The 12,035-nt window shown below is 34.7% G+C and overlaps 2 protein-coding genes across 4 annotated transcripts; both read right to left on the reverse strand.

Annotated features, from left to right (window-relative positions):
- Positions 1–340: 340 nt before the first annotated feature.
- Positions 341–3,846, reverse strand: LOC137816510 (NAC domain-containing protein 71-like). 2 transcript variants are annotated; one of them, XR_011081818.1, is made up of 4 exons: positions 3,102–3,841; positions 2,540–2,815; positions 781–1,114; positions 341–694 (listed from the first exon to the last, which is right to left on the reverse strand). XR_011081818.1 is itself a non-coding variant. In XM_068619675.1 (3 exons), the coding sequence occupies exons 1-3, from the start codon at positions 3,543–3,545 to the stop codon at positions 992–994; spliced, it is 843 nt and encodes a 280-aa protein (XP_068475776.1). In that variant the 5' UTR covers positions 3,546–3,846; the 3' UTR covers positions 341–991. The 2 variants fall into 2 exon arrangements, 1 of the variants encoding a protein (XP_068475776.1); XM_068619675.1 differs by having other exon boundaries at positions 341–1,114; positions 3,102–3,846.
- Positions 3,847–6,578: 2,732 nt separating this feature from the next.
- LOC137816511 (polyadenylate-binding protein 2-like) lies at positions 6,579–11,562 on the reverse strand. Of its 2 annotated transcripts, none has more exons than XM_068619676.1 (9): positions 10,862–11,562; positions 10,641–10,759; positions 9,332–9,988; positions 9,157–9,234; positions 8,990–9,079; positions 7,884–8,021; positions 7,452–7,628; positions 7,151–7,351; positions 6,579–7,050 (listed from the first exon to the last, which is right to left on the reverse strand). In XM_068619676.1, the coding sequence occupies exons 1-9, from the start codon at positions 11,115–11,117 to the stop codon at positions 6,811–6,813; spliced, it is 1,956 nt and encodes a 651-aa protein (XP_068475777.1). In that variant the 5' UTR covers positions 11,118–11,562; the 3' UTR covers positions 6,579–6,810. The 2 variants fall into 2 exon arrangements, with proteins under 2 accessions (XP_068475777.1, XP_068475778.1); XM_068619677.1 differs by having other exon boundaries at positions 7,884–8,006; positions 10,862–11,559.
- Between the last annotated feature and the right edge of the window lie 473 nt (positions 11,563–12,035).

The following is a 12,035-nucleotide window of genomic DNA, read 5'->3' on the forward strand; positions in this document are numbered from 1 at the left end:
GGCACAGACATCATTGTTATTTACAGAAACTACACAGATCCAATTGTCAAAAACCACCATATATATGCCATAGTACCAGATTGCAGCGTACCAATCTGAATAAAGTCTCTATAAATACTTATAAAAGAAGAAGAAAAATAAAATAAAATATGAAATAGGTTTCTTCATAATAGCTTATACATAAGCTAATTTATAAAACTTTTTTCATATTAACTTCTATGATAGCTGTTTTTCAATTAATGTGTAAACTAATTTTAGTTTTATAGAAAAACTTATAGAGAAATTTATCTAGACATAAAAACCCTGAAAATCATAAAATTAGTCAGCTTAACCACAGAAGTAAATAGAAGATCAAGGCAATTCATAACTATCATTATGCTGTAACACTTACAATTTGGAGTTCATCGGATTTGCCTCTTGAACAAGATAGGAAAAATAAAGTACCACAGAGAGTTACGAATAGGCCCTGCTACTAAGGTGTAGATAGGAAATTCTGATGGTCCCAGGAATGCTAATATAATTTAAATATGAACGGGTCGTTCATTCAAGGTAGCAATGAAAGCATGAGGTACGGTGAAGTTGCTCATGGCATACTAGTGTAAATTGCATAATCCAATTACCAATACCAATATCTAACTCTAACTCTATCGCTCTGGAGCCAATTGCCTTTCAGTAGTAGGCAGAGGAAAAAAATCTGCATGCCCAAAACAAAGAAGATCCGCTGAATATTTCCTCAAGTAGGGCTCAAGAGTGTAACATACAAAGATCTAAAGTAACTACCTTAACATGCGAAGAGATCATTCCATGACATTTGCCGCAATCCCCTCTGACCGTATGTTTCTTCATTTGAGTCGAACAACAGCTAATCAGTATCATAAACCTGTCTCTCCTTTAGCTGAGACAGTTATCCATTCCGAATACAATTGTTTCAGGTGACAAATACTCCTGATAGCTGGATTAGAATTCACATTATCTCTTAAAACCAACCAATTCATACAATATCATTCAATTCTATGAAATCCTCCTCTAGAATGGAAAGCATATGTTGATGAGATGTCACGGCTTCAATGAACAATCCACTGCCAGAGGGAAGTCCAGAAAGTCTTTCCTGAACCTGATAACCACAATAGCAAACAAAAGAATTTAATACTATAGAAAAATTCTTTTCTCCACTATGAAAAGAAAAAAGGTACAAGGGAGAATATGCTAAAACATGAACAAATGAATAAATAAATAGGACAAGTTTTAAGCAATGATGGAATAACAAGCAATAGCGTCAACTAGTCAATTGGCACATGCAGAGCTTTCTGTTAACCAGTACATGCGTTCTCCACCTTCAGAGGAGTAGATAACTCCACTTTTACATAAACTTAAATGAAACAAAATACACATACGTATTTCGAGTATCCAAGAGCATAGTGACACATTTGTAGTTTTAGGGACATGCCGTGATAAAAGAATTAAAAATTTAAGATGTTACCTCTAACAGAAAAAGTTATGTTGATGGCAAAATATGCATGCAAATGCCATCTAAACCATCACATGAATGAGTTGAAAATTTTCCAATTTTTCTTTAAAAAAATAGTATTTGCAATGCAACAAATATTTTGAGTGACTCCCTATACTGATACCCTAATTCTGACTACACTTTTCAGGCCACTGCTGATGTTTGCGACTGACAACTGCAAAATAAAAATAATTCAAATGACTGCAATGCAAATGACTACCAACACTCAAAGCCTTCCAATAGAAAGTCATACATAGTGCTCATTATGGAGATCATACATCCACTAAAGATATAACAAATTATAGTATATAAATGGGCGCAAAACTCATCTTATAAGTGAGTTGTATAGAGTTGAGTTAGACCTAAATCCACTTTCTAAGATGGTATTAGAGTCTATTTAACAAAATTTATTGAAAACTATTGTGTTGAAAATCTTATATCAACTAGAGATACGATCAAATTATGGTATATGAGTGAGTATAAACCTCATCTCATAAGTCATCTGTAATATTGATTCACGCCTAAATCTACTTTCTAAGATGCACGGTAACAAAAATGAAACACAAATAAGCCCAAACAATAACTTCTTACCGAGGTACTATTTAACGTTGAGACATAACACATATTAATACAAAGTGCAATGGTTCAATCCTGTTCTATAAAAAAGAAAAAGTTCCACTCTTTGTAATCATGTTTTGATATATTTTTACAATATGCCAAAAACTAAATAAACATAAACGCAGCCCTATAGATACTCTAGGTGTTGTTCTCTAACCATAATTGAAGTTTAACGTCCGTAAAATATTAGTTTGCATAAAAACTTCAGTAAAGGTCAACAACTGAGCTAAGACTCCAATCTCTGATTAGATAACAATGCCAACACCACCTAAGAAACTGTATTGAAGTTCTTCACTGAAATAGAACCATATGTTACGTTCTTATGTGACATTCTAACATGTACGGTAAGCTTCCTAAGTCATGCAATTTGCGAAAGCACAGGACAACTTATCAAATCAGAGTTAGATTTCTCACCGGTTGACTTCCCTGAGCAACTGAAACAGGTGCAGCATGATCATGTTCACCACCACACCTAATTGGATTCTCAGCAGCTTCAGTCTCTCTATTAACAAAGCCATCATCACGCACCTGAACTTCATCAACATCACCTCCCACGCATCCATCATGCTGAACACCAACGTGACGCACCGCCACAGCGGCACTCTCTTCAGCACAACAACTGCGACCAATTTCCGACGGACTATTCTTATGATGAAGCTTATTCACCACACGACAGAGCACGAGCGAAGCCTGCACTCACAAAAATCAAAATCGTTACATCAATCAATAGCTCGTTTGGACTCACCTCAGATGATCCAAAACCACAATGGAGTATCAGTATAACTTGAATTTAGGTAAATAAGCACATACTGAATTTTAAACTGAGAATTTGTTAGATGTTCTAAATTTATAGAGCTGAAATAATTAAAATGCAAGCATAAATCTAATCACATTAAAATCAATTTCAATTGCTCATCCAAAAGCACACTAACTATTTGAGGAACTGGTGTGATTTGAATCAATCGTGAATCCGTACCAGAATTTGGTCAACCAACGCGTACTCGTACAAAATCCAATCCGTTCTGGTAGCGTTTTTCAGCGAATTCCCGACGTAGAAAACGAAACGCGACCTGGTGCCTAAAACAGCGTTTCCAATCCCACCGTTATCGCGAATTTCCCGAACCCTTCCCTTCCGGAGCCAGAACCCGCTTTTGACCTTTCTGGTTCCGCGTTTGGTCTCTTTAACAGTGTAACAGAACCAATGCTTCTTCCTCCCTCGGTAACCGTACGGAAAGCACGCAGCGTCCGGTAATTCGAAGGGGTCGTGATCGTACAGGTTCAGTTCCTTGATCAAATCAGAACCGTTGAACCCCCCCGCCCGGTTCTCGTTCTTCTTGGTTAAGTAATAGCGGATGAGAACCTCTTCGGACGGGTAGAACCGGTAACCAGGAGGTAGTGCATCGTTCGGTTGGTCTTCCATTAATCATAAGAATGAGATTGAGATTGAGAGTGTTAGGGTTTAAGGAGGATTTATGAAATGGGAGAAAGAACGAAGAGAAAGAGAGTGAGTGTGGTTTTGTAGAGAGATTCAGAATGAATCGTGTTATGCAAGCTTTTTTATCACTCTCTCGCCGGTTACTGTCAGTGTGGGACATGGCGCAAGTTCATTGGCTGTGACGACGCCATTTTTGTTGTCCACGGTGGAGCGGGGTGATGGTATCATTATTCGCAGCAGCCTCATATCAGTGGCGCAACCATCATGCGTCGTGTGACTGCGGAGCACGTGGTCAACGACTTCCGGGTTTTTTCTCTGTTTTCACCGCGGGGAGGAATCTGCTGCAGCCTGGTCATGCAGGTGTAGATTAATAGCCAATGATGCGTTGGCACGTGTCATATGTACGGATAATGCCACTTTTTCTGCGACACTGCTTAGCATTTTGCGCTACGTTGCCGCGTTGCATGCGTGTCCGTATCAACGCATATTCTCTTCATTAAGTCTGAGAGTTTTAACAGTTAATGATTTATAATTAATGTTAATTATATATTAGCTGTATTATAAAAAGTCGTTAACTTATATGTTGACCGGAATTACCAACCCAATTTCACCGGGTATTCGAATAAAATCTGTTTACTCATTACACAAGAAAAAAAATAATTCAAAACTCTTAATTATCAAATTTTTACAGGGATTTTTTTATATGTCCGTTGTTAAAGTTGAACAATATTAATTTTTTTTTTCAATTATATCCTTTATTTAATTAGTTTAGATATGTATATTTATTGTGATATAGAAATGAAAAATTATACAATTAGGATATTTCATAATTATTTTATTAGTAGAAAAAATCATGATTTTTAACAGAAAACCTAAAAGTAATAGTGAAAGTTTTTATATTTTTAATATTTTTTGTATTTGAAGTTTTTAGTTTACATTTTCTATTAGGATTAAGGTTTAAACATGTTTTTTTATTAATTGTCCATATTTATAATAAAAAATCTAAATTGCACTGTTAACGTGAAAAATCCAATGTTTAATTGAAATTATATTAAATTCTTGTGAGTGATTTATTTTTTGGGTACATTTTAGGCAATAGGTTTGTTATTTAAGCAACTCATTCAAGGAATGCAATTTCGTGTTACTTATTTTGAAGGGTGAGAAAGATTAACTAATGTTGCTTAAATTTAAGAAACTCACCATGTAAGTCTCAACGTTGAAAATGTAATATACAAGTTGATTATTTTATTTTGTTAAAATAAAATAAAAAGTTGGTTAATTTAATTAATTATATTATTTTCCAAACTATTTAACTATCTTTAACATTATTGGACTAAATTTTTTTTTTATTTCACTTAATTGCTTTTTACCTAAATAATTAATGTTAGAGAGAATAATAGTGGTGCAGTTTTTATTTTTAAAACTGAATTCTTTAATAGGCATAAGAGAAATAATAAAAATATAAAAAAATAGAAAATAGTCTTATAAAATATAACAAGAAAATTACACATAAGGTGCTCAAGCTGGAAAGCAGTTTGTTTAAATACTTGTGTATTAACCTGTATATTAATTAAAAATAAATTGTATTTTAAAATAAATTTTTCTAAAACATCCTTGGAAGTTGATGCTAAAATTAAAAGAGTTATGAAATGAATTATCTTAATTAATTAGAAGGCATTTTCATGGTGATATTAATAAATAGAATAAAAAATATTAAAAAATATATATTTGTGTCCAAATTTTTGTTGTTGGTTATTAGAAGGAGAATGATACATTAATGTTTTGGGCTTTTTAGGAGTTTAACTTTATCTTTTTGTTAAGAACATTTTGGATACCTTGATTTGAGTATTCACATACATAACCAATGAAAATTAAAGCAATAAATTATTAATGAAGAAAGAAATTAAGATCAGTAAAAAGATTTGAACGAAGTATGTTTATTAATGTTATAAGTAATTTAAAAGATATCAGTGGTATCAACTAAATTAATTAATTTCTTAAAAGATATTAGAAAATTATTTTTTTAAGAAAATAAATAAACAAAAAATGTAAGAGTATATCAATAGGATTAAGGTAAGAAGGACACAATAAAATATTTATTGCTTCATTTTTAACTCTTGCAACAAGAATACCAACAATATAATTACAATTAAATTAAAATAGTCAACACATACTCCTTTTTTTTATTAGTGCAGTATTTAAATTATTATTAAAGTTGAAAAATAAAACTATTTACCTAATAATCCATTAGATGAAGTTTTAAATATTTTTTATCAATAAATTAAATATAAGTTGCAAATTCATTTGTTAAAAAATTATTTCAATAATGCATTTCAATATATGAATAACTACATTCAACTGCCAAAAAATGAAACCATATTTTTTTTTATATAAACTAGTTTAATTCTAAAGTTGAAAAAAACTCTGATAGTTTAGAAAAAAATATTTTAATAGCCTCAAGAGATTCAGTTAATTTTCTAGTATAAAATTATAGTTTTTGCTTATTATTTGTTCATTATTTAATTCTTAACGCTTTTAGAACTTACAATTCTTCTATTATATAGGTATAGGTATGGAATAAAAATGAAGAAAGAATTTTAAATAAATTGCTACTTTTCAGTTATTTATACTCTATAGCTTTCGTTTTCACCACATATCATTGAAAAGTTTGAATTAAAAAATAGTTTTACCACAAATAAAAATAGCAAATAAATTCACAGTTCCTTTGCCTATGAAACATTGAAGAAAGGTGAATACTAAACTTAGGTTCTCTAAAAGTTGTAGTTACTAACTAAATTAAAATCACCCTCAAGGCATTTAAAACCAAGAATAACAATCAATCGAAGAACTCCAACTACAATAACATTGGATTCATTTTCAAGTTTCAAAAGTCAAAAAATTACTTTAAATTCTTTTTAATACAAAAATTGTCCTTGTGTTATTAGTTTTAATTCCACGTTTCGACGAAGACAAATGGCTCAAAAAGAATTAAAAGGAGTAAAGAAATTCAGAAAACAATTTAATGCAAACGACAAAAAATACCAGAAATGCATAAACTAATAAATCCAACAAGTTATGCTACTCCTAGCAATCCAGAAACGAAAAGAAAACTGAAAGCAAAAGTACCGGAGAAAACGACAAGCTTCCTTAGTACTGGCTAGAACAAAATATCTAAGACCTCAAAATAAAGAGGGGGGTTTAGGGAAAGCAAAAACTCAAGTGCAGATTCCTGTAAAAAGAGCGAAGGAATCTAAGACACGAGATTGTCATTGAGAGAGAGAGAGGCAAGTTGATCAGCAGGGTTGGTTTGCTGTTGAGCAACATTTCTCAGTACATCCATGGCTTCAGCAACTTTGGCCTTCAGAGCATCCGGTGACTCAATCAGATGAAGGACTTCAGGCTGATCCATCTCCAAAAGCATGCCAGTGACCTTTGCTGCTGCGTCATGTTCCAGCTGATCCACAAGCGGGTATAAAGCTTCACCCAGCATCTACAAAAATATTCATGATAAAAATTTAGAACAACATTACAACAGAATAATAGATCTAAGGTTATGTTATCATCGAAGAATAGCATGAAACATATCTTACAGTCCTCTGCTGTTCAGGTGGAGCATTGGCAAGGGCAGTAGCCAAAGCTTGAATAGGCATTGGCTGTCCCACAGAATCACGGATTGGGAGACCCCCCATGTCATAGGGGACTGACATCATCCCACCAGCTACACCTTGAAGTGGGACATCTTGCATGTTGCGGCCAGGAGGGTAACGATAGACTCGTCCCCTTGGAAGCATCTAAAGGACAAATTAAGAGAACTCATCATCATGCATACAGATAAGGTAAGAAAATAAAATAGAAAACATGCCAAAAGCATGCCATTGTGTGAGAGCAGACCTGCTGCTGCATCATTGGCAACGGCTGTTGAGGTTGTTGCACAGGACCTGCTCCACGGCGACCGCCTGGACGCTGCCCTTGTTGCCCCTGCTGAACCAGAGGAACAAAGAAGCTAGGCATTGGACCACCACCGGGCCTCATTCCAGGAACTAGTTGCTGCTGGTAACCAAATCCAGCCTGCATTTATATTTGGAGGGATGGTTACAGTTATTTCTCAGTCTAAATTGATCAAACTAGCCTAAATGTCAAATTATATCCATGGCAAGATGATAAGTAGTATATGTGGTATAACTAGAACAAAGAAAAATACCTTCACCCAGATAACTGAGATATTACATAAAAGTAATACTTGATCCAACATATATGAAGACATTTTCTAATGCATTACACAACTAAAGTAGAAATTATGGATGTAAAAAAGGCAACAATTACTTGGGGTGGAATCATGGTGGGGGGTCCTTGCCCATACATAAATTGTTGTCCTATACCAGGAGCACCAGGAGGATAGAGAGGCATTCGGGGTGCCACAGATGGCGTAATTGCAACAGGCCTCATCTGTGAAAATTGTGCCTGCATGAAATCAGTAATCATAGTGAAAAAATAAAATTAAAATTCATTCCCATTAATATTATAATTTGCAGAACATACAGCAATTCTAATTATAGTTGCTAATATTGATATACAGTAATTTTTATGAATTTATGCATTGCTGTATAAGCTATGAAAGATCGATTTGTACGTGTTAAAAACTCATAAGAAAAGACAAGACTTAAAATAATGACACAGGATCAAAATGTAAAAGAGAAGTATAACTTAAAATTTAAATGTTAACAGATAAAAGCAAGATATTTCAACAAAATACAATCACAAAGAGAGAAATAGAGAACAGAAAAGGAATAATCCAAATTTAGAAGCGCAGCATTGAAACAGATGTACAGTTTTAAGGGTGGCACATTAGAGTAAATTTAATAAAAGGGTACATGATTGTTAAAGAAAATGTAACACTTAAAAATATAATTGAACATAACTTTTTTTTTTCTATAGCAGAGACATTGTTTATTCCAAGCCTTGGCAGTTATTCTAACATCTAAACCAAAACCAGCTGACTATAAGGACTGGGAATTGTCAAGAAAATAACCGACAATCGGGAATTTGTGTTACACTTAAGTGAAAGTGGAAAAATACACTCAAGATCAGCACAGACACCACTGAGGGGTAGTACCTCAACCAGTAAATGGGATTTGATGGCTCCTTCTCTCACTTAACCTTGGCACCTAAAGCCTGCCTCTAAACACTATCAACCACACAATAATATATTGAAAAAATAGTTTCAAGTTCCTATTCACATGTTTTTTCCTATGGGCAGGAGAATTATGGTAACCAAATTAGGTTTATTTATTAAATAAAAGAAGAAAAAAAGAACACAAAAGCATACTCAGATATGTATCCTTTTCATCAACAAAAATATAAGAATTTCAGTGCTAAAATTTCATCGGTGCACTTGGGAAGAAAAAAACAAACTTCAGACACAATGTTACCTGTAACCTTGCTCTTCTCTCTTCTTTTCTCTGTGCCAGGGCAACATACAGAGGTTTTCCAGCAATCATTTTACCATTCATCTCAGCAAGCTACAAGTAACAAAACATGTATTAGAAAATAATATTAGCATACAAAGTATACTAAATGTATGGGGTTGGGTACTAACAGCACGAGATGCCTCTTCAGGAGTTGAAAATGCAACAAATCCCGATCCTCTACTAATTCCGTTTGGGTCACGCATTACCTAGAAAAAGATTAAATAACAAGCAATGTTCAAGTCTGCGACCAATACAGATGATCTGACCATAAAAAACATCAGCAAAGGAATCACATTTACACACCTTGTACGAAGATATTGTACCATACTCAGCAAACATATCTCTAAGATTTTCATCACTGAGCGTATCATCCAAGTTCTTGAGATACAAGTTCACACCCTGAAATTTGTCAGCAGCTTCCTTTATACTCTGCTCAAATCTTCCTTTCAATTCAAGTTCACGCTCAGATTTTTTCTGGGCTTTTCCAACATACCACTCCTTCTCATCAAATTTCTTCCCATTAAGCCCCTCAACAGCTTTGGCAGCATCGTCTGGGTTTTCAAAATTGACGAAACCAAAACACTTAGATTTACCATCCGCATCTCTCATTACTACAGCACTAGTAATGGTACCATATTCTCCAAAAACTTTCTTCAACTCTTCATCTGTGGTTGAATCTGATAGGTTTTTCACATAGACATTATTGAATTTTGTCTTACTGAGAGCATTATCTCTATCCTGCTTTCGCAGGAAATGTCCTACATAGACCTGCTTATCATTGATCAGCATGCCATTTAACTTGTCTATAGCATTCTGTGCAGCCTCTTCATTGTCAAATTGAACAAAACCATAACCTTTAGACAGGCCAGAAGCATCTGTTGCTATTTTGCAAGAAAGAATGTGTCCAAAAGAAGAAAAAGTATCATGTAAGGCCTTGTGGTCAATAGCCTTATCCAAATTCTGCACAACCAATATCAACACGTCAAGATACATCAACACAAAATAACTTCAATGCCCAGCCAATAGTCACAATAAACTAGGCAAATAAAAAACTTAAGGTCTGTTTGGTAAAAGAAAACAACTATTTTCACTTCGAATTACAAAAACGCCATGCTGTCTTCACATAATCTCCTAGTTAGTATATGCAACACAGCTAAAGCATCTTATTAATGCTTTGTAATTTCATTATTTGCTTACACAAGGCAAATTGAAAAACACTCCATCAAATATAAACAAACGGCTCCGTAATCATTGAACTAGTCCTATTTAAGCTACGAATTATAATCAAAGAGGCTTAACCAATATCAATCATTACTCTTAAGCAATTAAACGAAAGCGGTGTTTAAAAAAACATTTGAGACAATAGAAATACCAAAATCTAATGATTATTTCTTTTCCAATAAATGATTTAGTGTTCCAAGTACCAAAAGGGCTAATATTAGCCGAACGTCTAAAACACCTCTAAGTATTAACACTTCACTCCAGCTAATTAATTACAAATTCAGTAAATGTAAGAACTAATTGCAAACATTAACAAATTCTAAAAGACTAACTCCACAGAGTAAGTCGCGAAACGACGCTGTCACTGCAAAACCATTTTTTATCAACATACCTTGATAAAAATATTCGCAGTGCCACTCTTCCGAATACTAGGATCCCGATGAGAATACATGATCCTAATAGATTTGTTGTTCAGTGGAGTGAAATTCAGCACATCCAATGCCCTCGCCGCTGAGGATTCCAAACAGAAAACCAGATAAACAACCACAACTTTCATTTCCAACACAAAAGCATAAGAAAAATGAAAAATTAAGAGAATGTGAGGAAACGAACCATCCTGAGGGTTACTGTAATTGACATAACCGTAACCGAGTGAACGACGAGTGGTCAGGTCCCTGCAGACGCGAACAGAAACGACTTGCCCGACCTGGTTGAACAGATCGTAGAGCTGCGAGTCGTTGACATTCTGGTCAAGATCGCCGACGTACAGCGAGGTCGTCACGAACTGGTTCGCGTTGGGCGCCGGAGCGACGCCATTTGGAGGAGCCGAGACTGGACTCTGGTGCTGCTGTGCCTGAATCTGCGCCATCTCACAAACAGGCAGAATGGATACACGAAAAAAACTGATAGAAAACTAAACCCTAACCGCTTCGGAAAATTTTTTTGGAATAGTTTTTTTCGTAATTCGCTTTGCTTCTTCTTCTTCTTCCGTGTAAGTAAGTGATAGGGATAAAAGATAGTGATAGGGTCGCCGGAGACAAGAAGGGTGGTTGTTGACGGCGGAGAAACTGAAAAAAATATTATTTTTGGTTTTTTAGGTTTTTTTCAGTTTTAGGGGGGAGGGCAGAAGGGGCTGCACCGCACGTCAGGCATGTAAGGGTTGGGCTTATATAGTGTGAAAGGGAAACCCTAGTTTAATCCGTGGGTCAAAAGGATGTTATGGGCTCGCACGTGCGAGAGGGCCCAGTCAGAGATTGTTGCGATTCTTCTCGCGGAACAATAGGGCCATGTGTGTGGACTTTGCCTGCCCCTTTATTCTTGTCGTTTTAGGTTTTGTTTTGAACAAACGTTCGACTCGGTAACGGTTGTTCGTGTGCTAGGTCAAATGTGTGAGTGCATGACATGGGCTCTCACGTGTGAAACACATTACACACAACAATAAGTTTTCCATGTTACAATTGGGCCATCTTCATGAGATCTTACCTCACTTGGCCACAACACACTAATGAAAAATGTTCATTTTGTATTTAATGATTTAAAAAAATTGTTTTTCAAATATTTATATCCATAAATCAAATCACAAAATTTTGAATATGCAAGTCTATTACTAATATGTCACTTCTTCGTGATCCAGAAACTTATCTGGACAACATAAATAACCTTTCGGATGTCAAGATCCGTAAGCAAACATAAATAAGTTTTGGATATTGATCTTCAACACCATTTACAACACACCATTCTAAATATGAAAATCCAAAAACTCATAACTCACTTCTGAATATGATCA

Source organism: Phaseolus vulgaris, chromosome 1, assembly GCF_000499845.2.
Source record: "Phaseolus vulgaris cultivar G19833 chromosome 1, P. vulgaris v2.0, whole genome shotgun sequence".
NCBI classification, from domain to species: Eukaryota; Viridiplantae; Streptophyta; class Magnoliopsida; order Fabales; family Fabaceae; genus Phaseolus; species Phaseolus vulgaris.

What these genes read in the sequence shown, in the direction of transcription:
- LOC137816510 (XM_068619675.1), bottom strand. Translation starts at nt 3,545, where the DNA reads ATGGAAGACCAACCGAACGATGCACTACCTCCTGGTTACCGGTTCTAC. An exon ending in CGTTGGTTGACCAAATTCTG is followed by an intron (nt 2,816 to 3,101) that starts GTACGGATTCAC and finishes TTGTGAGTGCAG; the next exon opens with GCTTCGCTCGTGCTCTGTCG. An exon ending in TTGCTCAGGGAAGTCAACCG is followed by an intron (nt 1,115 to 2,539) that starts GTGAGAAATCTA and finishes TGTGGTTATCAG; the next exon opens with GTTCAGGAAAGACTTTCTGG.
- LOC137816511 (XM_068619676.1), bottom strand. Translation starts at nt 11,117, where the DNA reads ATGGCGCAGATTCAGGCACAGCAGCACCAGAGTCCAGTCTCGGCTCCT. An exon ending in GTACAATATCTTCGTACAAG is followed by an intron (nt 9,235 to 9,331) that starts GTGTGTAAATGT and finishes ATCTTTTTCTAG; the next exon opens with GTAATGCGTGACCCAAACGG. An exon ending in AGAGAAGAGCAAGGTTACAG is followed by an intron (nt 8,022 to 8,989) that starts GTAACATTGTGT and finishes GATTTCATGCAG; the next exon opens with GCACAATTTTCACAGATGAG.